This window comes from Salvia splendens, chromosome 13 (assembly GCF_004379255.2).
Source record: "Salvia splendens isolate huo1 chromosome 13, SspV2, whole genome shotgun sequence".
Lineage (NCBI taxonomy): Eukaryota > Viridiplantae > Streptophyta > Magnoliopsida > Lamiales > Lamiaceae > Salvia > Salvia splendens.
Genome location: NC_056044.1, coordinates 31,640,907 through 31,668,842, shown reverse-complemented (window position 1 = coordinate 31,668,842; position 27,936 = coordinate 31,640,907). Strand labels below are relative to the sequence as shown.

The window sequence follows — 27,936 nt, the reverse complement described above, 5'->3', positions numbered from 1 at the left end:
TAGAGCTTCCCGGGGTTTCAGGGTCGAACCAATTTTCCGCCTCAGGTAATGTTGTTTTGTCTATCATTCACTAAATTTTAATGTCTACTAGTACTATAATTAACTTTTTATCTACTCTTTTTTGTCCGATCAATCCATTCATGAATCCATATTTTGTCGTTTTGATCGCAAGTCTGATCCGTTTTACATTGGAGTCAAATGAGATGTGCAACTTGCCGATGTGTTTGGCAATAAGAGAGGTTCGAGTTTTGACTTTTTGCAGTAAGACTTCAAAGTTAATGCTTGCTACCATCTTTACTCTTCATATTAATTGCTCCTATATCATAAAGTTGAAGCTATTCAATCATTTAATGGCAAAGAATCTACTTTGAGTATTAAGCTGTTTTTTTTAATGGAGAAACCTAAAAAGATGATCGAGTCAACGAGGCATTTTTTTAACTAAAATTCGACTAAAGTCTTTATAGTGCACAACCAAAAAGGTCTCATTTTTGGTTTGAATAGAAATGTCTGAAAATCGATAAGGTTATTTGCAATTAATAGTGTTGCAAAAATATACGCAAAAAAACATTGATTGTCAAATCTAGGAAAAATATTTTCGAATTAATCTACAGTGGAAAAAATTTTGATTTACCTATCAAAAGTATTGATACTAATTGAACAAGCAAACTCTCGCATCACCCAAACTCTACGGAGTTATATGGTTTCTAGTAGTTATAAATGCTTGGATTTGATGTCAGTATCATCAAAATAAACAAACAATTAATCAGTTTTGAGTTAATTTGCTATCATAAATCTCTAAGTGAGGATGGCTACGAGAAGGCACTGCATTTTGCTGGCCTTTGTAATGTTGTTTATTTCCTTGGAAGTAAGTAGCATTCTCGCCCAAAACAGTGGCAACGGAAATGGGGGAGGCAAGAATGGAAATGCTAATGGCAACGGGAACGATGGAGGCAACAACGGTAATGCGGACGGGAACGGGAATGCTGGAGGCAGAAATAGGAACGCTGGAGGACGCAACGGCAATGCAGATGGCAACGGAAATGGGGGAGGCAAAAATGGAAATGTAAGTCTGTTTTTTATAGTGTCCGTTTTTTATGGGGGGGGATAGTCCTTATATATTGCTTGCAACTTTTCTTATGGCAGGGAGAAGGCCAAAGTGCAATGGCTACGGCTCCCTATGCTACGACCCGCGTTTTGTGGGAGGGGATGGCGTAATGTTCTACTTCCACGGCTACGCCATTGTATCGGACGAGAATCTCCACATCAACGCTCATCTCATCGGGACTAGGCCTCAGGGGAGGACTCGTGACTACACATGGGTTCAAGCCCTCTCCGTCATGTTCGATTCCCACACATTGGTCATAGCAGCCAAGAAACTCTCACATTGGAGTGACAACGTCGATGCGATTTTATTCAAGTGGAACGGCACCCCCATTAGCATCCCCAGAGACGGGGAGGCCGAGTGGAGGGCGAACACGGGAGAAAGAGATGTTATAGTTGAGAGGACGGACGATGTCAACACGGTGAGAGTGAGCGTGACAGGGCTCGTGGAGTTGGACATTCGGGTGGTCCCCATCGGAAAAGAGGAGAATTGGGTTCACAACTATCAGTTACCCAACGGCAATGCGTACGCTCATCTGGAGACGCAGTTCAAGTTGTTAGATCTTTCGGAGGGCGTTGAGGAAATTCTCTGGAAGATGTACAGGCCGGGATACGTGAACCCGGCCAAGAGAGGGGTGGGTGCCAATGCCGATGGTCGGAGGAGAAGATGACTACTTCACGCCCTTGCTCTATTCGCCTTCCTGCAAGGTTTGCATATTCCAGAGGCCTTCATTGGATGCGGTTGCAGTAGCCTGATTTTTCAAACTTATATATACTCATCACATATCAGTAAATTATAAATGTATTATCATCCATTTTACTTAATAAATTGTAAGTTCATTTTTATTATATTTATAACATAATTTGAAGTGTATGACTTCCACTAGTCCAATAATTATCAAGCACTAATTGTTATCAATGACTTAATATACTCGATCAGAGCATCCAAATTGGTATAAGAGGAACCACCTCTTTGAACAGCCTTCTTAGCCATTTTGGACATACCATCTGCCCTTTCCAAAAACTCATCCTTCCTCACTTCCATAACCTCCCTAACCGCCTTCTCAATAATCAATCTATCACATGTATCTTTAATGTCAAGGCCGATCTTCCAAACCTCACTCACGAACCTACTATTAATAGTTTGATCACCAAAATAAGGCCAGCATATCATCGGCACACCAGCAACAATGCTCTCCAGAGTCGAATTCCATCCACTATGCGTCAAAAATGCACCCACCGCTGGGTGTCCGAGAACCTCCTCCTGTGGCGCCCACTTCACCATGTAACCCTTTTCTTTAGTACCCTCCATCAATTCCGCCGGAATTTGATCGTCCCCGTCTTCTCCGGTGACGAAATCCGAGCGCATCACCCACAAGAATCTCTGAGAGCTATTGTCCAAACCATGCCAGAACTCCATCAATTGCTCTCTCGTCACAACTGTTATGCTCCCAAAGCTCACATAGATCACCGATCTCGCCGGCTGAGCGTTCAACCAATCAATGCAGCTTCGGTCTTCCGGCCATAAATTGCCGGCAACAATCGAGGCCTCGGATTTCTTCTCTATGAGCCTGGATTTCTGGTGCTCGTGGATCGGACCGATAGAGTAGATTCGTGGCAATTTCTCGAACATGGCTGATAAAATCGGCCCCTCTAAATCCTCGAATGTGTTGAATATGACTGCCTGTGCTCGTACGATTTGCCTCGTCGTTGCTGCTTTGCTCTGAAGAAGATGGTCATTTACATCGTCGGTGCGGAAGAAGGTCGGCAGGTCCCGGCTTCGGAGGAATCCTTCCATTCCCAGTATGCCTTTCACTAATCCATCCATCGATTTCCCTACATCATCAAACTTTTCATTTTACAAAAAGTGATCATGTTACATTTTCCTCCGTTATAATACCTCAATTTTACTTGCATTTTATTATAAGATATTATAAAAATAATTCGCATTCCTCCAAATTTTTCATCGATTTTTCTTTATATATTTGTTAAAATTGAAGCCATAGACGATGTGGGACAACAGAAGTCCGTAGCAAATCATGAATGAGTATTAATTAAGATCACCTTTAATGGGAATTTCTTGAGCTTGAATGAGATCATAGACTTGAAAAAAAGCCCAACAGTAGGCGGCGCTGGGGGTTCGGAAATAGACCAAGGGAAGGCCATTCTCTTCCGCAAAGTCAGCGGCGAAACTGAAACTGCCGTCAGCGACGAAGCACGTGGCAGGCCTGCGGTGGGGGGAAGCGAGGAAGCCTTCGTCGGCCATCATTTTCTTGAAAAGTGGAACCATGTTGTTTATAACCGCGGGATTGACGCCTCCGGCTTGGGCACCGAAGCGGGGGTGGTCGTCGGGGAGGCCGTCGGGGATGGCCCGGAACTGGAAGCCAGGATAGGCGGCGAAGGTGGCAGGGACGGAGGTGTTCTTGAGGAGAAGGCGGTGGGTGAACTCGGAGACGATGAAGGTGACGTGGAGGTCAGACAAACAGAAGAGATGAGCAAGATTGAGCATGCTGTTCATGTGCCCCTGCGCCGGGATTGGGAAAATCACCACGTGCGCCGGCAGCTTCACTTCGGATTTCGAACTCATAGTATTTGCAGTTTTGATTATAGTATAAAAACACTGGAATCAATACCAATGCTGTGAACAGGGGCGAGCCAGGATTTGTCTTTAAAAGGGGCAAAATTATAGTACATGAGAAAAATGAAAGTTATTGAGAGGGTGCATTTATAGAGAAATATGAATAAAGTTGCAAATTTATCAAAGAAAATATAGTACATGTAAAAGTTTGAGAGGGGGCAAATGCCCCACATCCCCTGGCTGTGAAGAATTCTTGAATTTTACGAAGTGATGCTAAATGGTCATAATGTGACCACCCATAAAAATAAAATATTAATAAAAATCTGTACATTTAATGTTAATTTTACTTGAAACTTGTTCATCTTAAAAGTATCAATTTTTTAAGACTAATTTATCCTTATGCATAAATAGGGAGTAGAGTAAAATTAAATAGGGAGTATTTATCTTGGAAATATTGAATAGTATAAGTGTACGTTTCTTTTGTGTCATATTTCTTTTCGGTTTTTCTTTTTTTATTTTACTTTTATTTATATTTTATATTATTATTTAATAATTTTTATATAACTACTTTTATATTAGAATATAAACATATTCATGATATTGGAATTCTATAATTCGTATTTAGATTAACTTACAAATGAAATAATTTAAACTATATTATATTTAACATTAATTCTAAATAAATAAATGTAAACATTATACTATAAAATTATTTTATATAAAGTTAATTAAAATATTTTGAGGAAAGATTGTTTCAATCTTAAATGTATATATTGAAAATAGTATTATATACAATTGAATCTATAATATAACACTATAATATATTGAAATTCACCATCACAAAAATTGAATCAAGGATTAATGGTATTTCCACCTAAAAATTAATACAAGTATTCCATCCATCACAACTCATGTGATTAATTTCTTTTATTGTTGTTATTTTGGAAAAAATTATACTCCATCCGTCCCGGATAATTCGTCTCATTTTGACCGGACACGGATTTTAAAAAATGTAATGAAAAGTAAGTTGAAAAAGTTAGTGTAATGTGAGTCCTACTTTTATATATTAGTTTTATAATAAAATGTGAGTAGTAATGAGTTAGTGGAATATGAGGTCCACTACAAAAAATGGTAAAAAGTGAAATGTGACAAATTATATGGGACGGACCGAAATGGAAAAATGGGACAAATTATCCGGGATGGCGGGAGTAACAAATAGTTAGAGTGTAAGAATGTGAATAATGTAGAAGAGGACTTTCTATATATTATTCTCGCTTTTACTTTACTTTCTATTCACCTGAATTATTTATTATCATTTTTCTGAAACACGTGCCGAAAACAAGTCAATTACTTAAGTTGGGACGGAGGGAGTATAATTTTAAAATTTTTGTTGAATCGATGGCTAGTGTTTGATTGATCTTAATTTCAATTAGGTCTCAATTAATCTTCCATGCGATTATAATTTTTATATGATATTGGATTTATTCATAATTTCTATTGATTTATTTTGGTTTTATAGTTGTTGATTATTGCATATTATTCCATAGTATATTATTGAATTCTAAGTGTTGATTATAAATATTACTACTAGTACCTGATAAGTTAGTGTAGAAACCGATTAAGATTCAATTTTGATTTCGATAATAGGGAGCGAAAATCTATAATCGATTAACTGGATCGATAGAATAAGCATACCTCATTACAATACACTAACATAATAACGGAAATAGAAAAATATGCGCAAATATCTCTATTTACATGACATTGAGACATATTACAATTTATAATTCAATTATTTATTGATTGTTATTATAATTTGAAAACCTAAGTTGTGGCATTTACACTATTGTAATAATATTATTGAACTCATTTGGGGTCTCAGTTGATATTAATGATTCAAATAAAAATTTTCAATGTTAATTTGAATTTCAATTGTTCTTGAATTTAAGAGCATTTTGATTAATATCTAATTCATCTATATAAATAAAATTTTAAATATATAAAAATGTTAAATAGTATAATACTCTACTATACTACTCCATAATTTTCATACTAATTACTAAGTATACTACGTATACACACGTAAACACCTATATAATACTTAGTAGTAGTATATCAATCCATTAAGATATATTTATATATCTCTAAAATCATTGATAATGATAAAATATTAATATTATAACTTAATTTAAAAGTTATTTTTATTTTAAACGGTACAATGGAAGTGCCTAAAAAGAAATAAATTAGGTTAAGTAAGAGATTAAACTTTATAACTCCCCACTCCAGCCATTACCCATTCCTAGACGTCACCACGGTTCGGGAACCGGCGGTTCACGGTTCGAAACAGCCGGTTCCGGTTCGAAAAAAAATGGAACCGGAACCGAACCGGCCAAGGATCGGCGGTTCCGGAACCGTGAACCGCCGGTTCACGTGAACCGCGGAACCGCCTAGGTTTGCCCGGTTCCGGGCCGGTTCATCCGGTTCGGCGGTTTTTTTTTTTTTTTTGCATTTTAAATTTGTAATTCAAGTAAAATATGTAGATATATTTGCATAAATAAAATTAGAATAAAGCGATGTTCAAATGCAATTTTATTGATACAAATCAGAACTTTAAAATTACAAATTACAACTTTAAAATTACAAATTACAACTTAAAATTTACAAATTACAACTTTAAAATTACAAATTACAACTTTAAAATTGCAAACTACAAACAACTTTAAAATTACAAATTACAACTTAAAATTTACAAATTACAACTTAAAATTACAAATTACAACTTATTACTTAACATTACAAATTACAACTTTAAAATTACAAATTACAACAATTACAAATCGAAAAATTTAAATACAAGTTACTTACAACAATTACAAGTTACAACAATTACAAATCGGAAAATTTAAATACAAGTTACAACAATTACAAATCGAAAAATTTAAATACAAGTTACAACAATTACAAGTTACAACAATTACAAATCGAAAAATTTAAATACAAGTTACAACAATTACAAGTTACAACAATTACAAATTTACAACTTACAAGTGTTGACAAAAAAGACTTAGAAGATCATTAAAAGATATTCCTCATTTGATAAGTATCTTATTGGTGAAAAAGTGGGACTCAGATGAATATACCACATTGATGGCCTGATGAAACGAACTCCCGCCAGTGAACCCAGCTTCCCATTTTAAACTATAATCTGATCTCCATTCATCCAGATTCCATATATAAATTTGTGTTCCAGTACCATCTGCCCCAAAGATACCCACTTTTTTCACCAATAAGATACTTATCAAATGGAGAATAGAGAAATTGAGATTGAGAGAGAAATTCTTATTAACACAGTTACACAAGAATGGGGTGAGTAGAAATTAAGAGGATTGGGGGGTATTTATAGGGGAAAATTGTGATTTTAAAAAAAAAATTTGAAAAACACGGCGGAAACCGGCGGTTTAGGCGTCCGTTTGAATTTTCGAAATTTGGAAAAAACAGCGGAAACCGCCGGTTTGCCGCCGGAACCGCCGGTTTTCGGCGGAACCGGCGGTTTTGCCGGTGGAAACTGGCGGTTTCCGCCCATGGTTTCGGTCAAATCCGGCGGCCGCGGGCCCGGTTTCTGAAAAGGCTAGGAGTAGGCCTGAAATTGTGTCGGGAACCGCCGAACCGGCGGTTCCGGCAAAACCGGCGGTTCCGAACCGCCGGTTACGGTTAGCGAAAAATTAGAACCGGAACCGGCCCAGCCGAACCGGCGGTTCCGGTGCCGGTTCGAACCGCCGCCGACGGTTCCGGTTCCGGTTCGGAACCGCTGGTGACGGTTCCGGGCCGGTTCGTCCGGTTCGGTTCGGATTGGGGACCTCTACCCATTCCCCCATATATGTGAATTTCAATCACTCATGGTACTCCATTAATACTGTATTATTTCTGTTAGTAAAGAGCAATTTTGTAAGATAACATAAACATTAAACAGACTTATAAATTTATTATTTGTTTCTTATATATAATAACTAAAATATCCAATTATGGTTGACCATAATATGGCCGCATAGCATTATCCTTTTATAAAAGCACGATAATGACTATTGAGATATGTTTTTATTTTTTATTTATTGTTTTTAATAACGTTGCATTATTGCATGTAGCTGTGGTACCTACTAAAGGCCAATGTGATAGCAAAGTTTTTCAAGATGGTGACAATTTCGAGTTTTCGACAAAATTTTCTGAAGGATAATGACTATTGAGATATTTTTTTTTTATTTTTATTTTTAATTTTTTATTTAATAACGTTGCATTATTGCATGTAGCTGTGGTACCTACTAAGGAGAATGTGATAGCAAAGTTTTTCAAGATGGTGACAATTTCGAGTTTTCGACAAAATTTTCTAGAGGCATTTGTCATTGATTATCTAAGCAAACATGTAATGGATGCCAGGTCAGCCAATTTTAGAATTTAAATATTCCGTATTCGATAAATATAAATAATTTCTCCCATTAAATAACGAGAGCATGTATCTCGCATTGGAGGACTTTATAACATAACACGTGGATAATAATTTATTGAATAATTAATCATTAAGTTTATGTAATGTAACCTTGTGACTTTTTCTGAAAATGTTTTTTTTTACTTTGAATTGATGCCTGTCATAAGATTATATCTTCCATTTTTATATACTTATAATTGTAGGATTCTTAAGTATAAAAAATACTAACATAAGTTCATTTTCATTGTTAGATTTTTTCCGATTAGCTCATACGGCCCAAAATCAATAGTACTTTTATTACTCGTCTCCCATCTCACTCTCAGCAAAGAATCTGTATTTTGAACTCAAATGACGTGTAAACCAATTTTCGTTTAATTATCATTTGATTTTTTTTACTTTATTTATTGATTTAATAATAATTTTTAAAGTAAATACTCCTTTTTTTCCCCTATTATATATAAACTCATTTTGATTTGGCACGGTTTTAAGTACTCCCTTCGTCTCATAATAGATGACACACTTGAGGAATGACACGAGATTTTAGGAGATGTTATTTTGTGTGTTAGGTAAAGAGAGAAAATAGTATATTCATATTAATGTGAGAGAAAACTTTTTTCAAAAAAGGAAATGTGACATCTTTTGTGGGACAAACTAAAAAAGAAAGTGTGGCATCTATTATGGGACGGAGGGAGTAATTGTTTGATTTTTAAAGAAAAATAGGAAAATTGTTTAAGAAATTGATGCATTAAAGATTATAGTGGAGAGAATAAAGTAAGAAAAATGAAGACAGAGAGTAAAGTACGAGATAGAATAGAGTTTTTACCAAAAAAGAAAATTACTCGGCTATCTTGAGACAAGACAAAAAAGTAATACAACTCAGCTACCTTAGGATAGAGAAAGTATATTGATTTTAAAATAGAATGTGAGTGTAATAATTTAATTGAATGATATGATTACTTATCTAAAATGAAAAAAAAAATAAGTCTTTAAATTGTGGACATTCTTAATTGGTGAAATCAGACATTCTTACTTGGCCGGTTCGGAACCAGAACCAATTCTGGTTCCTAGATTCATGAAAATTTGTAACCGGGTAGAACCGAAACCGACTGGTTAAGCAGACCTATGTGAAACTATATTTCACTTGTCTTTATTCTAGTATTGATAATATTATAATTAAAGAATTACAAAAGCGTGATACACGGTGAGTAAACTCTGCGCCATACATGAATTGCCTTATTAATTAGTCAAGTTTTTTTTTAAGAATATTAATTAGTCAAGTTGTGAATAATGTACCATGAATTAAAATCACGTTTGCTGATTGACGGATGGAATTGGAAGCTAACAATCGCAAACGACTAATCAAATATAGAAAAAACGTGATTTTGCTTATACCCATTAAGGAGTGCAACATTAAATTCATCTATAATTAAAATGCAAGAATTCTTCACAGCATGTGAGAAGCACGTTGTTGACAATTCTACATATTAGAGCATGTTGCATGGCTCATATAATATGGTACAAAACTCTATATCCCTATCAATCAACCACACCTTTCAATTTGTATCCATGGATAATTCTTTCTACATCAATTCTTCGGCTGAATTCTTTCTACAAGGATGCCTTTCTCACCGTTGATGGTGGTAAATGGAAGAAAATCCATTCGGCCGATTTTAGAATCTTAATATACATACAAATATGACAATTTGAGATGCTTTAGTTATTGTCATTTGACGTCGTTTATCTTTATTTTGATGTTTCATACCACATTTCATTATTTTAACTTCTATTATTCAATTTCAATATATTTTAATTGTATTAATTATATGCATCTTAAAGTGATTGTATAAAATTATTTAAAAATGGAAAGAACTAATAAATTGTTACTTTTAAATTAAAACATATAAAATAATAAATGTTATTAACAGTAATATTAAAATAAATAATTAATACTCTGTGTTAGGGGAGTGATCAATTGCTAACTAATTAGCAATCACACATTAAGACCAAATCTTAGTCATTAGATTATGAGAATGAGATATAGTGGTTGAAATAATGTCACATGGATTATATTTTAAATTAAAAAATTATTAAATAAATTTAAAAGTTATTAATATCAATTCTCTCTAATCAAAATCATCTCAAAACTTTAAATTTACGTAACTCTCTCGATTTAAATTATTTTTTTGCAAAAAATATATCAAATTAAACGAATAGAGTGAAAAATACAGTACCTTTGTACGCCCAACATATTGTGATATTAATAGCCGTTTTACTCGTGAACCTGTTCTTTTCTCGTCTTGGTGGCTAATACTCAATACTTTATCACCTTCAGTACAAATTACATATATCACATATCAATTAGTTACCATTATGCAACAACTATTAACATACTCCACCTAAATCTTTTGTATCCAATTATTACGATAAGAGACATACAGTAGATCATTTTGCACATATGCATATTTCTATTCAAAATAATATTTCTCATGTAATTCTCGAGGATCATAAATTAGCATTATAGATTACTACTAAGGAAGGGGACATGCTAAGGATATCCAACCATTCTTATTAAACATTTACAAGCTCAAAATGTGTGTTAAAACAAGTATAGAATTGCTTTAGGAAAGGCTTGAAAGCTTTAGACTCAAAATGGAAAATTTTGGGAAAATCTCATAGAGATCCTCTGTTCACAACAGCTGATTTTGGAGGCTCCGTTGTCTCTGGTCCGAAAGACTTAGAAGGTGTTCCTTATATCATCATAAAGCCACTAATGTCTAGTTCCATTTAAATAAAAGTTCATTCAATAATTCAAAGTAACTTGGAAGATATGACAGTTTTCCCTCTATCTGTCAAAACGAGACAGTTTTTGGCAGCTGTGTTTGGAGATTTTCTAAACGACCTCCAAGTCACTTTTACTTGGAATTTCCCAACATATCCTTGTCTAGTCTACACAGAAAACTATAAAACACACTTCATAACACCTTAAGTATCAAATTCAATTAAATTTCAAACTCCCCCTTTTCCTTTCTCCACACATAGTTAAAGTGCTCACTCTCTTCCAGCAATTAAAAAAATTCAAGCTCAATTCAACCTAGGATCACACAAACACCAACTATTCAAGAAATATATCACAATACAGACATACCATTTTTGTATAAGACTAGAGCTTGGAGTCTACATGAATGGAGCAAAGGTTGAACACCGAAAAGAGAGATGTCGTTGGGTGTTTGTTGGAGAGAAAAGAAGGAGAAATACAACTTGTTACATTGCTCCTTTTTTGTGCTAGAAGTAGTGGGCTTGTTCTTATTTCTTTCCAATGCTAAGCCCTCAACCATATCTGGGTCAGCCCAACTCCTATCTCCAATTAACACTTCATTACTTCAAAATATTATCATACGGCCCAAAATCAATAGTATTTTTATTATTTTCCATCTAGGCACAAGGTTTAGAAAGTTATGATCAATGACTTAATATAGTCAATTAGAGCATCCAAATTGGTGTACGAGGAACCTCATCTTTCAGCAACCATTCTTGGCCAGTTTAGTCAAACCATCGCCCTGTCCAAAAATTCCTCCTTTAAATGTCAAATCAATATTCCAAACTTTACTCAGATACTACTTCCTCCGTCGCAACTAAGTTGAGTCGTATTCTTTTTTGGGATATCCCAACTAATTTGAGTCATTTAAAAAAAAAAAAAACATCCAATCACTTTTACTTTATTCCAACATCTACTTTATTCTCTCTCTATATTTCTTCCTTTATTTCTTTCTTCTACTTTTCAACACAATTTCTTAATCTCGGTGCTCAAAAGTTTTGTCTCAATTTAATTGGGACAGAGGGAGTACTATTAATGGTTCGATCACCAAAATAAGGCCAACATATCATTGGGACACCAGCAACAATACTCTCTAGAGTCGAGTTCCATCTACTGTGCGTCAAAAATGCACCCACTGCAGGGTGGTTGAGAACCTCCTCCTGCTGGACCCTTTTCACCAAGTAAACCTTTTCTTTAGTACCCTCCATCCATGTAATCATGCAAGTTGCAACTAAGTAAAATTGGTTTTAAAATTTACATCATTTACTCAACCAGAGATATCAATGGCTTCCTCCTTGGAGTCAACACCCCATTATACATCGCTGCCTTCACCTGCTCCAGCTTGGCATTCGCAGGCAGCCTGAAGCGGCGGCGGAACTTGCCTCTGCTCCTCTCAGCACGGTGCCACTTGCCCTCCTACTCGTCAACATCTTGAATAACTCTGCCATCTCATTCTTCTTTATAATAGGTGCCACAGATACATGGAATGCAGCATTATACTAACAGTTAATAAAAATAAATAAAAAATCTCAGTTGTCATTGTCCTTCATCTATAATTAAAATGCAAGAATTCTTCACTGCATGTGAGAAGCACGTTGACAATTCTCCATATTAGCTGTAATGTTGTAGCTGAGAGGGACACTAAACAGATCTAATCGCTTAATAATTCGTTCAAACATCGAGCCTTTAAAGTCAACTATTAGCAACATTGAATATACTGTATATGTTGTGTGCAAGTGAATAAATGGTGCATGTTGCATGGCTCTATCAATCAACCACACCTTCCAATTTGCAACCATGGAGAAAATGTGGTACTACATTCTTGCATATGCATTTCTCACCATAGCCTTTGAAAACCCTTGTTTAGCCCAAATGAGCCTTGCAACAGATCAAACTGCCCTTCTTTCACTCAAACAACACATCATCTCTGACCCTTCTGGTTTACTTTCAACAAACTGGACTAATTCGAGCTCCGTCTGCAGCTGGATCGGCGTCTCTTGCAGCTCGCGCCACCATAGGGTATCCGCGTTGAATCTCTCTTACATGAATCTCTCCGGCACCATTCCACCACAGCTCGGGCGACTATCCTTCCTCGTCTCCCTCAACCTCACCAGCAACCACTTCAGCGGAGCTTTGCCTCACGAGCTCTCTTTCCTTCACCGGTTAAAGTTCATAACCCTCCGCCGTAACAACTTCACTGGAGTCGTTTCTCCTCTCTTTGGTCAATTACCGAAGTTAGAGAGATTAGACTTCCGCAACAACAGCTTCACAGGTTCCATCCCCAAATCTCTATCAAACCTAACAAACCTTCAATTTCTTGGCATATCCTTCAATTCTCTGAGTGGAGAAATCCCAAAGGAGTTAGGGAAACTCCAGAATTTGCAGACTCTGGCGATCGAATTCAATCATCTCTCCGGTGCCATACCATCTGAGATATTCAACATGTCGAAGCTCGTGAATATAGCGTTGACAGGAAATGAATTGAACGGAAGTCTTCCAGCAGACATGTGCAGTAATCTTCCATTTCTTGCTGGGATTTATCTATCCGTGAATCAGCTGAGTGGCGCGATTCCGAAAAATCTATCCGTATGTTCACAGCTGCAGTTGTTGTCCCTATCCTACAACTCTTTTAGTGGGCAGATACCTGCAGAAATCGGCTACTTAACATCTCTTCGGATATTAAACCTCGGTGGTAACAATTTGAGTGGTATTGTTCTTGTTCTTATAGCAATAGATTCACATAAATTTGATGCATGTATGTATGTATGTATGTATGTTTGTTTGAATAGTCATAATTACTATTTGACAGGTACACTACCTCCTGAGATTGGCAATCTTCAGAATCTGGTTGGTTTTGGTTGTGAAAGAAATCAGATTGGGGGCACTTTAAATATTCTCGTCAACATGTCTTCTCTGCAAGAATTAACACTACGGCGCAACAATTTCACTGGGAATCTTTCAAGGGATATTGGGAATCTTACAATGCTAACAAAGTTTGACATCGGCGAAAACTACGTGACTGGTAAGAAGAGAAGGCCTTATGATTTTCATGATACCCATATAATCTTATCAATCCACAAAAGTCAATATCTTTCCATTTTGGGTAAATGGCTCATCACTACTCTTTTTAACAAATGAAGTAATACTCAAACTACGTTTTCTCCTTCCAATGCTTTACCAATTTTACATTAAATCGGTGTCTTCGGCTTTTAGTAATATGTTTGTGACATTTAACATCTAATCTAAAATAATTTGTCTCATCTTTGGCAGGGATTATTCCTGCTGAATTTGGTCAACTACACCAACTGGAGAGATTAGTGTTAGGGGTGAACAGCTTCAGTGGACCTATTCCACATGAGCTCTTTAACATTTCAACTCTTCAAATCCTTGATCTTGTTAAGAATGATATATCTGGAGTTCTTCCAACCAGTCTATGCCATACCTCTCCCATTCTTGAAGGGCTTAATCTTGCAGTTAATTCAATCTCTGGTCCAATACCAAATTCTATATCTAATTGTTCCCAACTCAGAATTCTCACACTTAGTGCAAACAAATTGAGTGGTTATATACCTATGGATCTCGGCAACCTAAGACTTCTCGAAGACCTTAGATTGTTCGGCAACAATCTTACAAATGCACCATCTTCTTCAAACATGGCCTTCCTTACATCACTTTCGAATTGCAGGTCTTTAGCTCATTTGTATATTTCAGATAATCCTCTATACGGCACCATTCCAGCGTCCATTGGGAATTTGTCTTCCTCACTTGGAATATTCAGAGCCGCCCGCTGCAAATTAAATGGCAGCATTCCTGATCAAATAGGCAACTTAAGAAACTTGACGCTCTTGGCATTAGAGGGCAATGAGTTATCTGGTAATATTCCCCTATCCATCAAACATATACATAATCTTCAAGGATTATATCTTGATGCTAACAAGTTGCAAGGCTCCATTCCAGAGGTGGTATGTGATTTATGCTTCCTTAATTTATTAAGCATTGGCCAAAACCAATTATCAGGTTCAATTCCTACATGTTTGGGAAAGATCTCTTCTTTAAGATATATCTTTATGCAGTCCAACATGTTGCATTCAAGCATACCTACAAGTTTATGGGATCTAAAAGATTTGCTGATTCTTAACTTGTCCTTCAATTCGTTGAGTGGGGTTTTACCTCAAAAGATAAGTAACTTACGAGCAGCAATCGATATAGATCTATCGATGAATCAGTTGTCAGGGTCTATTCCCAGCACTATTGGAAAGCTACAGAATTTGGTTAATCTGTCTTTGGCAAATAACAGACTCGAAGGTTCTATTCCAGTTTCCATGGGAAGCATGACAGGTCTGGTGAGTCTTGACTTGTCCCATAACAACCTCTCTGGTTCAATTCCAAAGTCTTTGGAAGCTCTTCAACATCTCAACTACTTTAATGTCTCTTTCAATAATCTGAGTGGAGAGATTCCAAGTGGCGGTTCTTTCAGAAACTTCACTATGGATTCTTTTAAGGGCAATAAGGCATTTTGTGGAAGTCTGAGGTTCAATGTTCCAATTTGCCCCGCGGTTTCTAGTCACAGATCGAAGAAGAAAAAGGTGGAACGAGCTTCATTTATTGCTTTTGGGGTTGTGGCTTTCATTTCAATTGTTTCTCTAGCTCTCATCTTTCTCAGAAACAGAAGGAAAGATAAGACAACTATAGAAGTTGATGAGATGGTATCCATTGTGCCAGAAAGAATCTCATATTATGAACTTCTGCAAGCAACTGAACAATTTAATGAGAGCAATCTGCTTGGCACTGGGAGTTCTTGCTCTGTGTACAAAGGAGTTCTTAACAATGGAAAGGTTGTCGCTGTCAAGGTGTTTAATCTTCGGTTGGAAGGTATTTCAAAGATATTTGATGTCGAATGTGAGATTCTTCGTAGCATTCGACACAGGTGTCTGAATAGTGTCATAAGTTGTTGTTCCAATGAAGACTTCAAGGCATTAGTACTCGAGTATATGCCCAATGGAAATCTTGAGAAATGGTTATATTCTCAAAACCATTTCTTGAATTTCATGGAAAGATTGAATATAATGATCGATGTTGCATCGGCTTTGGAGTATCTTCACAGTGGCTATTCGACACCAATTGTCCACAGTGACTTGAAGCCAAGTAATGTCTTGTTAGACAAAGACATGGTTGCTCGTGTAAGCGATTTTGGGATAGCGAAGCTGCTATACGATGGAGATAGCACGGTTTTAACCAACACCCTGGGAACATTGGGTTACATTGCTCCCGGTGAATTTTTATTCTACATTTATGTATGTATATGCTTTATAATAAATGAAATATTGTTTCATAGTAGTACATTTTTTTGTGATTGTAGAGTATGGTTTAGAAGGACAAGTCTCCACAAGGTGCGACGTCTATAGCTACGGGGTGATGTTGATGGAAGTTTTTACGAAGAAAAAGCCAAGTGACGACATGTTTGATGGAGATCTAAGCTTGAAGAGATGGATTGAAAGGTCGGTTCCACAATTCACCCATCGAGTTATAGATGCCAACTTACTGATGAACGACGAAGAACATGGCGACAAAATTGTGGAATTTACTTCATCCATGTTAGAGTTGGCCTTAAAGTGTTGTGCAGATTCTTCTCATAAAAGGATTAATATGAAAGAAGCTCTAGCAGAGCTGCAGAAAATCCAACATAGGTTTTTGGGATGAAGCTTAAATCTGAGTGGGGAAGGCCTTACAAATTTATTTTCGTATTAATGCCAAAAGTGAGAATAATGTTATGCAATATGCACTGTATTATTAGTACTTAACTTTTGCTGATGACATGTATATATATTTTGCTTTACTCTTTTTATGTCACTGCCATGTCAGCTAGAAATTAGCTTCTTTTGAAATTATGGCTGGAAAACATTTTACTGTGATAAAACTAAATAAAGTTGATGCGTTATTAAGGGATTTTGGTCCCTAAAAGGCTACAATCATTAACATTCCCCAAAATATAGTATTTTCCATAAATTATAAAAGTGGTATAAAAAATTATGAACTTTACAAATTGTGTTTTTACCCATGGCGGGTCGGAAGCGGATCCAACTGGCTGTGTGTTTGTGATACATGATATACACACCTTACATGAAGCTGACGTGTGCATGGATACATGCACACGTGTCTACGGTCTGAAGCTGAAACAAGAAGTAGTTAGAGTGGACACAAGTTAGTTAGAATGGAAATGAGAGTTAGTTAGAAACGGTTAGGCTTGTTAACCGTTGTGAGCTACTTAATCAGCTATATAAGTTGACTTCTTCTTCAATTGTATTCATTCAATTTTCAATATTAATGCAAAACTCTTCTTCTTGCAATCTCTCTTCTCTCGCCGAGTTCTATCTGCGTCGGTGCGATTCCGGTGGTCGTTCTCACTACCGGCAGCCCCAATTCTGCACCAGGTGGTATCAGTCATAACGATCCTTCGCCTGTCATGGTGGAAACTCGCTCCGGCGACATGCGTCGCTTGGAGGAGCTGCTATCGGTCGCCTTGGCTGACTTCTCCGCAAAGGTTTCCGAATCTGATCGCAAGCATGAGGAACTTAACTCAATTCGTGATAACGCTGATAGCGCACGAGACACAGCTATGGATGAGCTTCACGAAGCAATCCTCGCTCTGCAACTTCAACATACTGAGATTCTCACTCGATTTGTGCCCAATCCTACTGCTACTACTGGAAATCAATTTGTTGGGGGTATTCCTCACAATCAATTTGGAGGAAATGGACCTCAACTCCAACCATACTTCCCTACTCGCCAATCGAAGGTCGGCTTCCCTATCTTCTCCGGCGAGGATCTCGCCGGTTGGATCCTTCGGTGCGATCATTTCTTCACAGTCGATCTAACTCCGGAGGAATCTAAAGTTCTCCTAGCTGTGATCAATTTTGAAGGACGAGCACTGCAGTGGTTCCAAAATTGGTCGAGGTATTAGGATCATGCTATGGCTACTCCTTGGCCTCTGTTTCTACAAGCACTTGAAGGAAGATTTGGCGATCAACTCCTCGGCGATCCTATGACCGAGTTGCTCGCTCTAAAACAAACAGGTTCCTTCTCTGACTATCATGACCGCTTTGAATTACTCTTAGGTCGTGTATCTATTTCAGAATCATATGCGGTTAGTCATTTTATCAACGGCTTGAAACCTTATGTGCAAAAAGTTGTACGCATGTTTATGCCGCAAACTCTTGTGCATGCCTATGCTCTAGCTCGCCTACAAGATATGTCTACACATGTTAAGGAAGGAATAACTCAATCTAGTAGACGATTTAACACCTATGATACTAAGTCTACACATACACACAATACTGCTCCATTGCTTCCTACTCCTATCACACCTGTCTTTAAATCTAGACGACTTCTTGCTGAAGAAGAAATGGCTGATAAGAGAGCTAAGGGTTTGTGTTATGGATGTGATGAAAAATTTGACAAAGGACATAGATGTGCAAGAAAACAGATCTATTTGCTTGAGATAGATGATGGTATGCATGCTGTTGATTATGAGTTTGAGGTAATTACTGAAGAATTAGGTGAAGATAAGAATCCATTTATCTCAATTCATGCTATAAATGGTTCCTCTGCTAGAGGCTTTCGAACCATGAGAGTTACTGGCAGAATTGGGAAGAAAGCCCTGCACATCTTGATAGATTCAGACAGTACTCATAACTTCCTTGATTTGCACACAGCTAAGAAACTAGGATTAGCACTCACTGGGGTGAATCCTGTATATGTGGGTGTTGCGGATGGTAATAGATTGGAATGTAAATCGATGTATAAAGGCTTGAAATGGTCACTGAGGGGTACTACCTTTGTTACTGATATACTTCTCTTACCCTTGGGAAGTTGTGATATGGTTTTGGGAATCCAATGGTTAGATACTCTTGGCGACATTCAATGGAACTTCAAAAACTTAACCATGGATTTTACACTGAATGGCAGAAGACATGTGCTGAGAGGGGGCATAATGAACATCTGGTACAAGTTGCTTCAGAAAAGGCAATGAATAAAATTCTGAGTCAGAGTGAAGGAGTTCAATTATGTTGTATTCAGATGAATAATGAAGGACATTCTGAGCTCTTTGCTGTGCAAAGTAATGAAGAACAACAGCAAATCCCTCAAGCTATTCAAACATTTTTAGATGAGCATCACTCTGTATTTGCAGAGCCAACCACACTGTCTCCTATGCGGTCTCACAATCACAAGATATCTCTAATACCAGATGCTCCTCCAGTGTACTCCAGACCCTACAGACATTCTGCTCTCCAGAAAAATATTATTGAAAAGCAAGTGGCTGATCTATTACAGCAAGGCTTTATTCAACCTAGCTCAAGTCCCTTCTCTTCTCCAGTAGTGCTTGTAAAGAAAAAAAGATGGCACTTGGAGAATGTGTGTGGATTATAAGGGGCTTAACAAACTCACTATTAAAGATAAGTACCACATTCCTCTCATTGATGAACTATTGGAAGAACTTAGAGGGGCTACAATCTTCTCAAAAATTAACTTAAGAGCTGGTTATCATCAGATTAGAATGGAGGATCAAGACATCCCTAAAACTGCCTTCAAGACACATGATGGACACTATGAATATGCTGTCATGCCCTTTGGTCTCACAAATGCTCCAGCTACATTTCAGAGCTTGATGAATGACATATTTAGACCATTCTTAAGGAAGTTTGTGTTGGTCTTCTTCGATGATATCTTAATCTATAGCAAAGACTTAGATTCTCATCTGCAACAACTCCAATTGGTCTTCTAGAAATTACATGAGAATTCTTTGTTTGCTAAAGCTAGCAAATGTGAGTTTGCCAAATCTCAGATTAGAATATTTGGGGCATATAATCTCTAAAGATGGAGGGTCTCTACTGATCCAAAAAAGGTCCAAGCTATGCAAGAGTGGCCTACACCTACTGATGTTTCTAAACTAAGGGGCTTCCTTGGTCTCATTGGATATTATAGGAAATTTGTGAGGAATTATGGGCTCATATGTAAACCCCTTACAGATCTTCTACGAAAAGATGCCTTTCACTGGGATGCCACTGCTGATGAAGCTTTTCTGGCATTAAAACAAGCTATGGTCTCTCCACCAGTGTTGGCTCTACCTGATTTTTCTAAGCCTTTTGTGATAGAAACTGATGCTTGTAGCTAAGGTATTGGTGCGGTTCTCATGCAAGATAACCATCCTATTGCTTTCATAAGCAAGGCACTTTCACCCAAAAATAGAGCCCTCTCTGTTTATGACAATGAACTCTTGGCTATTGTGTTTGTTGTCACCTATTGGAGTCACTATCTGAGTCTAATGCCATTTGAAGTAAGAACTGATCACAAAACATTGAGTCACCTGATGAAACAGAAGCTAACTACCCCGGATCAGCTCAATTGGCTCTCTAAACTAATGGCTTTTGATTTTGAAATCACCTACAAGAAAGGTGTTGAAAATGTGGTTGCTGATGCATTATCCAGAGTGCATTCCTCTGAAATATTATGTATGGCTATTACTACAGTGGCTACTGATATCTACCCATTGATTCAAGCTTTATGGAAGACTAATCCAGCATTACAACTCGTCATTAAGGAGCTACAATTGAATCCTACATCAGCATCTAAATATTCTGGGATAGGAGATCAACTAAGGAGAAAAAGGCGTTTGGTAGTAGGCAATGATGAGGCTCTTCGCTTAAAAATCATCAACCTATTTCATAACTCAAGCGGTGGTGGGCATTCAGGAGTCCTTGCTACGTATAAAAGATTATCTGCTCTGTTCTACTGGTCCAATATGGAGAAACAAATCAGGAATTTCATACGAGAGTGTGATACATGCCAACGTTTCAAATATGATAACAGTGCCTCACCAGGGTTGCTACAACCATTGCCTATTCCTGAAGCGGCATGGTCACAAGTCAGCCTTGACTTCATTGAAGGCCTTCCTCTATCCCAAGGAAAATCAACTATACTAGTCGTGGTAGATCGGCTAACTAAATACGCCCATTTTATGGCCCTCAATCATCCATATTCAGCTCTGTCAGTAGCCCAGGCTTTCCTTGATCAGGTGTTCAAGCTCCATGGTCTTCTTACCATTCTCATCAGTGACAGAGATAAAGTCTTCCTAAGCCAATTTTGGTCTGATTTCTGCAAACTACAGGGTGTGGAACTCTATATGTCTACAGCTTATCACCCTCAATCCGACGGCCAAACTGAAGTAGTAAATCGATGCCTTGAGACTTACTTGCGCTGTATGTGTGGAGACCAACCTGCAAACTGGAGTAAATGGCTAAGTTTAGCAGAGATTTGGTATAACACCTCCTTTCACCCGGCTATTGAAACTACCCCTTTTGAAGCTTTATATGGGTATCCACCTCCACTTCATATTCCTTATTTCAAAGGTGATTCAACAGTCCATGATGTAAACGAGAGCCTTTTGGCCAGAGAGGCCATGATGGAGGTGCTTAAATTCCATTTGAACAGAGCCCAACGTCGCATGAAACAACAACACGACAGGCATCGATCGGACCGACGTTTTGCTATTGGTGATTGGGTATATTTGAAGCTCCAACCTTATCGTCAAAATACCCTACGGGACAGACAATTCCATAAACTTAGCCCTCGCTTCTTTGGCCCTTTCAAGATCATTGACAAGTTTGGGGAAGTGGCGTATAAACTAGCTTTGCCGGCTGATGCGAAAATTCACTCTGTTTTTCATGTCTCTCAATTGAAAAAGAAGGTAGGTCATGTATCTCAACTTCACGGCACTTTACCAGTTATTGGCAATTCTACCTTTCTGGAACCAGTTCGAATTTTGGAGCGGCGATTGGTGAAAAGAGGGAATCAACCGGCTACTCAAGTCTTGGTTCATTGGGCCAACTCCTTTCTAGAGGACGCAACATTGGAATTTTTACACGACATCCAGGAGAGATTTCCTCAATTCCAACCTTGAGGACAAGGTTATTGGAGGGGGGACGTTTGATACATGATATACACACCTTACATGAAGCTGACGTGTGCATGGATACATGCACACGTGTCTACGGTTTGAAGCTGAAACAAGAAGTAGTTAGAGTGGAAACAAGTTAGTTAGAATGGAAATGAGAGTTAGTTAGAAACGGTTAGGCTTGTTAACCGTTGTGAGCTACTTAATCAGCTATATAAGCTGACTCCTTCTTCAATTGTATTCATTCAATTTTCAATATTAATGCAAAACTCTTCTTCTCGCAATCTCTCTTCTCTCTCGCCGAGTTCTATATGTGTCGGTGCGATTCCCGTGGCCGTTCTCACTACCGGCAGCCCCAATTCTGCACCAGTTTGGAATGAACTTTACGTGTTTTTTTTCTTATGAACTTTATGAATTTTACGAACCGTGGTTTTTGAATAAATCCATTCACATAGCTTACTTGGAGAAGCAAATTTGGAATGGTTGTGACCATTCAAAAGAGCCGTAACATAATAGCCCTCTCCCACTGCTAAATTTTGGGATTCTTGAAAAATATCAGCTACTTAGGATTTACCTCTTAAAATTTAAGATTTGGTGGAAACGACGTCATATGGCTTAAAATTCACCGTGAGTACACTTCGATTTGACAATTGTCCACATAGATTGTATATCACCGAAATTTTGTTAAAATTTGGCCAGGTTGGAAAAAAAACATGGTTTGTAAAGTTCATGATTTTTATACCACTTTTTAGTCCAAGAGAAGTACTGGATTTTACATAAAGTTAATTACTATTTTAAAGACCAAAATCCCTATTACTTAATTTTTTTTTTGGAAATTTATAAATATATTTATAGGCAATAACTTTATTTTCTCTCTATTTTTTTTTACTATATTTTCTTCCGTATTTTTAAATCTCGTATCTAAAAGATATGTCTTTTTTAGAGAAACCGAGGGAGTAAAAAAACAACAAAGACTTGAAAAAAAAGGCAATAAAGTATATTCTAATTTTTCTCTTACTGTTGACGGTAAATAATTTGTCGTATCTTATCACTAGGTTTAGAGAAAAAATAATTAAAATATTATTAAAGGGTGGATAAACATGAGAGAAAAGATAAAAATGACATTAAAAATGAAAAGAAATTAATTTATTAAAGAGAGAACATCTTTTTAGGTCCACGAACTTTGCCGAAGTATCATTTTAGGTCCGTGAACTTTGAAAATATCATTTTAGATCCGTCAACTATAAGTTAATATCATTTGAAGTATTTTGAACTTTTTTCAGACGAAAATGTCATTAAGGCCTTCAAAGGGCAATTTGAACAATTCTTTCGCCACTCATCTTGCATCAAACACCTAGAGTCCAACAATTTTTTTTACTACTGTTTAATTCAATTACCATCCAAATTGAATTTAAATATAATTAAAATTTTCCGTAAAAATAGTACATTTTTCAATTATTAGATGACCAATTATATATGGATAGTGAATTGGGACTTAGATACTTTATTTTATTTTTTAATCTAAACTGCATTTTAAGAACTTATTATAGGTGATTTGTGAATTATATTTAGTTTATTTGTTTTGAAATTTGATAGCTATTAATTTAGATTGTCATTCGAAGTATTATTTATATGAATTTCAGAATGAGATCAATTACCATCCAAATTAAATTTAAATATAAAATTTGCCGTTAAAAATTGTTGGACTATAGGTCCCTGGCGCAAGATGAGTGGCGAAATAATGGTCCAAATTGTCATTTGAAGGCCTTAAGGGCATTTTCGTCCAGAAAAAGTTCAACTCCAATGATATTAACTTATAGTTGACGGACCTAAAATGATATTTTCAAAGTTTTCCGACCTAAAATAATACTTTACCAAAATTTGTGAATCTAAAAAGACGTTCTTTCATAATAAATATCCGGAGTAATATTTTACGAAGACAAATTCTTTTTATACAAATCACATGTTGAATTACGTGTACACATGAAAATGTCATTAAAACTCACATGTCTGCCGCAGCTATAATAAGAGACTTTTCGTGAACAATTGTGTCAAAAATTTGGATAAAGGTTTGGCAAAATATCCCAGCAAAAAGAGGGGGCAGCAGAGGCGAATGGTTATCCCTCACACCGACGCTCCTGTTTCACTTGCTGCACTGCTTTTTTCTTCAATTTATACAGAATTATTCAATGTATAAAGCTCATTTCTTTGTTGGCTGCTCCACCGTCACAATCAAATGACAGTCTAGAGCCAGAAAAGTATAAACCTAGAAATAGAGAGAGAGAGTGAGAGAGAGAGAACAATTGGGTGATGATTCATTCTTGATGTTCAGTCTTGTTTTTGCTGTTCATGAAGAATCTTGATCTGGGCTACTGTAAAAATGTCATCTTTACAGCAATCCGGGGATGTGGATTTAGAATCAGCTAACACCACTCATGTCTGCGGCGGTGGTGGTTGTCCGGCAGTAGTATCCGCCGAGAGAGGAGGTGATGCGCCGCCTTCCTCTAATGGAAATGAGATTATTGTTAATGTGAATGAGAAGAACGAGAGGAGGGATTCAAATGTTTCAGAGTACTCAGTGGAGATGGTGGATCTGGAATCTGGTGCAGAGGAATCTAAGCTGCATCGGACAAGAATCATCAAGGATTGCAGGATTTGCCATCTCAGCATGGATGCAACCAATCAGGAATCTGGGATCCCTATTGAGCTAGGTTGTTCTTGTAAGGATGATTTGGCTGCCTCCCACAAACAATGTGCAGAAGCATGGTTCAAGATTAAGGGAAACAAGTAAGTTTAGCTGAAATTCAAACAATTTAATGAGTTATTTTTTTATAAAGTTTACTTTTTTGCTTCAAATTCATCATTATATGCTTGTAGTTGGAGTATATCATAATTTAGGAATAAATGTGGGATTCTGTGGATTGTTATGTTATGATTTTTCATGTCTCTGTGTGCATTTGTGAGTTGGGCTTTTGATCATTGATTCTTTGAGTATAGTGCAATGTTGAGGTGGATAATGGAAAAAGCTTAGTTTGAAACAACTGTAACTTTAAAGGAAAAGATAAAGAGTATTTTGGTGTGGCCATGGCAACTGTGGGGAAAAGGAAGAGATTGGGAAAGGAAAAGCCTCAAACTGTTGCTATTAAAAGAATCTATAATAGAGAAAAGGAGAAAAAGATGAAACCCCTCCACTAGGAAATTGTGCTTTTTTTGTGGCAACTGGTTATATTTACATTACTTTGTGAACGTTTGACTTTGATTTTAGTATTTGTGGGGTTATAATTATTTGACACTCTTCTCATGTCTCCACAATTCTTATTGTAGTGAATTTTTTAGTGGAATCCATACATATTAGGTGCCTTCTTGTTCTTAGTTTCTACTTCAAGATTGCAGCTCATACAGCCAATAACTTGAGACATAATTTTTTGTTTGAAGTGTTTTGTATCTCAAATTAAGCTAATGTTTTCAGTTGCTAACTTTGTTTAATTCTGTTTCGCGTTACACCTTCGAGAGATAATCCAAAGTCGTATAAATCTTTAGTATGGTGAGATATTTCCACCTATAGATCCACAATTTTTATTATGTCAGCATAGATGCAAGTAGATAGTTTGTTCCACCATTCTGGTCCACTTAACGTGAAATATCTGTTGATTGCTAAACGTGTTGAAATAGGCTTATGTAGTTAGTGCTTGTCTCTTTTGCCTACATAGACAATATGGAGTGTCCAGATCTTATCATGTGAAAGAATGTACCGAATATTCTGCAATTTAGATGCCTATGTTAGTGCATCTTACCTATTTTGTACGGGAGTGGCTGACTTTGATACGATTACTCCCATATCTATATGCTAAATCAATACTAAACCAAATAATAGATATATGGGGATATTTCTAGTGATATATTCGTATCAGACTTGTTCTAGTTCCTTTTAGAATAATGGTAAAATTTCTTGAAAGTATCCACTTATCAAAATAAGCACTTCATTTTAATTTACCCTTGAATGTTCCTTTCGAGTATTCCTAAAACTTCATACGCGGATCTTTTGGTGTACTGACATGACTTTAGATTCCTGTAACACGATAGCTAGAAATATGAATGGATTGGAATATAGTACAAGGTGTAGGGAACTCAAGGATTGTTTGGGAAAGACTCGAGGAATCTTTTAATAGTGACTCAAACATTTAGCATGTGTTTTATCCAACCAGCCTCACACACCAATTTGCTAAACATATGCAACACTGCAACTTTTGGCAATACAAACTTTAAACGAAGAGTAGTGGTGATGAAACAAATTGTTTAACTCAAATACAGCCGAGTAAATCTCTTCTAAACAAAAGTATCTGGACAAGAATTTTTTTAATTATCAGGACACTTTTTTCTATAGCTTTGTCAACCATACCCTGATTGTCTTTGTAATTTCTCCTTATTTGACTACATTCAGTTCATAGCTATCATCAGTTCAATGATTAATGTGAAATCAGATTTTGTTGGTCCCATATCTTTGGGAAAAAGGTTTAGTCTATGTAATATGGTTATTTGCTCATTACAAGTTAGGAGATCGATGAATTAGGGCATGTTGTCTCTTCAATGGTTGCACGGTGCAATGTAGGCTAACTTCCTGTTTTTTGTTGTCACTGCAACTTTTCTGTTAAGGTACCGTTTGTTGCTGCTCGTATCGTCATGAATCTTTAGTTACTAAATTTATTTAGTCGTAACCTCACCCATTGTAGTAATATGCCTGTAAACAGTTAAAGACTATTCAGTTATCCTATACTAAGCTCCACTCCGGTAGCCTCTGTTATGAAGATATGTTATTTGAATACAAAACTCCAAGTTAGGAACAAATTTTTCAGTTAGTAGAATACAGAGATGAGAGATTTATCTACTGTTCATAATGATCTAGATTATGAGGCCTTTTGGATTTTGACTGTAACATATTATGATCATACAAATGAATAAGTTACTCGTTGTCCAATCGTTATGGACTTTCTTGATTTCCATTTATAAGAATCGATCTCTGTTGCTCATGTTTATGGCTCACTCGATACTTGCAGAATCTGTGAGATATGTGGCTCCATAGCACAAAACGTCGTCGGTGTAAATGAGGCTGACTTGATCATGGAACAATGGAATGAAGCAAATGATGCTGAAGCAGCTGCTGCAACTGCCCCGACTCGTGCACCCCTTTTGGAGTCTCGAAATTTCTGGCAAGGTCATCGTTTTTTAAACTTTTTGTTGGCTTGTATGGTGTTTGCATTCGTAATCTCCTGGCTATTCCACTTCAACGTACCCTCGTGATTCTAACACGAGAGGTGAAAAGGCGAAATGCCCGTGAATTGTGAGATATTTTTCGGGTATTTGTTGCTAGGTTGTGTATAAATAGTGTGGTAGAGAGGAGTGAGATGGTTTTGTGCAAGTGTACATTATTTGCCCAAACCCTTTTTAATGTATGATTATATTAAGGTGGCATGCCTCCTGATATTGAGTTGTTCATCTCATATACTATTATTATCAACAAAAGTTTGTTGGCTTCGTTTTTCTCGATTCGAGCTCTTCTCGTTAGGAATTTTATTCACCTTTCTTGTGATCAAGATCAGTGCCAGATCAAGAACATAATTTTTGGTGATTCGCAGACAATGGTCTGCAATCTGAGTGAACAAACATAGGAAAAAGAAAAGTTTTTTTATTATTATTATTATTAAAAAAAGATAAAACTGTAATTTGTTACCAAATTCCAAGTATCAATCTATTTATATTTTCTAAACTCATTTACCACAGAATACAACAATTCCTACCAAACTCATTTATACTGAATATATCACATAAAAGAATTTGTTATTGGATTTCAGTTATATCATAATAGAATAATCGAAAAATGATTGAGGATATGTTGATTAGTAATTGAAATCATGAATCGTTAAAATAACTACAAAAATAAATAAACTAAATCAATATCCTCAAGAAATCATGCATCTGATTTTAAAGCATGTCACATGTATACCGATATAAAA

The 27,936-nt window shown here is 36.6% G+C and overlaps 5 protein-coding genes and 1 pseudogene across 5 annotated transcripts; 5 read left to right on the top strand and 1 right to left on the bottom strand.

Annotated features, from left to right (window-relative positions):
• The first annotated feature begins 198 nt into the window (after positions 1 to 198).
• LOC121760899 lies at positions 199 to 1,896 on the top strand (annotated as a pseudogene).
• On the bottom strand, positions 1,886 to 3,834 carry LOC121762831 (7-deoxyloganetic acid glucosyl transferase-like). Its single transcript, XM_042158837.1, has 2 exons — positions 3,166 to 3,834; positions 1,886 to 2,937 (listed from the first exon to the last, which is right to left on the bottom strand). The coding sequence occupies exons 1-2, from the start codon at positions 3,686 to 3,688 to the stop codon at positions 2,000 to 2,002; spliced, it is 1,461 nt and encodes a 486-aa protein (XP_042014771.1). The 5' UTR covers positions 3,689 to 3,834; the 3' UTR covers positions 1,886 to 1,999.
• Positions 3,835 to 12,771: 8,937 nt separating this feature from the next.
• On the top strand, positions 12,772 to 13,534 carry LOC121760898 (probable LRR receptor-like serine/threonine-protein kinase At4g36180). The gene is made up of 2 exons (XM_042156491.1): positions 12,772 to 13,481; positions 13,531 to 13,534. Exons 1-2 carry the CDS (start codon positions 12,772 to 12,774, stop codon positions 13,532 to 13,534), a joined length of 714 nt encoding a protein of 237 aa, XP_042012425.1.
• Positions 13,535 to 13,878: 344 nt separating this feature from the next.
• LOC121760897 (receptor kinase-like protein Xa21) lies at positions 13,879 to 16,674 on the top strand. The gene is made up of 4 exons (XM_042156490.1): positions 13,879 to 13,996; positions 14,245 to 14,936; positions 15,048 to 16,245; positions 16,334 to 16,674. Exons 1-4 carry the CDS (start codon positions 13,879 to 13,881, stop codon positions 16,672 to 16,674), a joined length of 2,349 nt encoding a protein of 782 aa, XP_042012424.1.
• A 1,270-nt stretch (positions 16,675 to 17,944) lies between these two features.
• Positions 17,945 to 20,146, top strand: LOC121760896. The gene is made up of 4 exons (XM_042156489.1): positions 17,945 to 18,853; positions 18,940 to 19,356; positions 19,523 to 19,671; positions 19,849 to 20,146. The coding sequence occupies exons 1-4, from the start codon at positions 17,945 to 17,947 to the stop codon at positions 20,144 to 20,146; spliced, it is 1,773 nt and encodes a 590-aa protein (XP_042012423.1).
• A 3,821-nt stretch (positions 20,147 to 23,967) lies between these two features.
• Positions 23,968 to 27,469, top strand: LOC121761387. Its single transcript, XM_042157042.1, has 2 exons — positions 23,968 to 24,712; positions 26,980 to 27,469. Exons 1-2 carry the CDS (start codon positions 24,306 to 24,308, stop codon positions 27,221 to 27,223), a joined length of 651 nt encoding a protein of 216 aa, XP_042012976.1. The 5' UTR covers positions 23,968 to 24,305; the 3' UTR covers positions 27,224 to 27,469.
• Positions 27,470 to 27,936: the final 467 nt, after the last annotated feature.

Bases quoted from the DNA above. Each gene is read 5' to 3' on its own strand.
- LOC121762831 (XM_042158837.1), bottom strand. From the start codon at position 3,688: ATGAGTTCGAAATCCGAAGTGAAGCTGCCGGCGCACGTGGTGATTTTC. The intron at 2,938-3,165 runs GTGATCTTAATT...TTGATGATGTAG, and splicing joins TCAAGAAATTCCCATTAAAG to GGAAATCGATGGATGGATTA.
- LOC121760898 (XM_042156491.1), top strand. From the start codon at position 12,772: ATGGAGAAAATGTGGTACTACATTCTTGCATATGCATTTCTCACCATA.
- LOC121760897 (XM_042156490.1), top strand. From the start codon at position 13,879: ATGTCTTCTCTGCAAGAATTAACACTACGGCGCAACAATTTCACTGGG. The intron at 13,997-14,244 runs GTAAGAAGAGAA...CATCTTTGGCAG, and splicing joins CGGCGAAAACTACGTGACTG to GGATTATTCCTGCTGAATTT. The intron at 14,937-15,047 runs GTATGTGATTTA...ATCTTTATGCAG, and splicing joins AAGGCTCCATTCCAGAGGTG to TCCAACATGTTGCATTCAAG.
- LOC121760896 (XM_042156489.1), top strand. From the start codon at position 17,945: ATGGCTACTCCTTGGCCTCTGTTTCTACAAGCACTTGAAGGAAGATTT. The intron at 18,854-18,939 runs GTTTTGGGAATC...ACTGAATGGCAG, and splicing joins CCTTGGGAAGTTGTGATATG to AAGACATGTGCTGAGAGGGG. The intron at 19,357-19,522 runs GTAAAGAAAAAA...GGTTATCATCAG, and splicing joins TCTCTTCTCCAGTAGTGCTT to ATTAGAATGGAGGATCAAGA.
- LOC121761387 (XM_042157042.1), top strand. From the start codon at position 24,306: ATGTCATCTTTACAGCAATCCGGGGATGTGGATTTAGAATCAGCTAAC. The intron at 24,713-26,979 runs GTAAGTTTAGCT...CGATACTTGCAG, and splicing joins TTCAAGATTAAGGGAAACAA to AATCTGTGAGATATGTGGCT.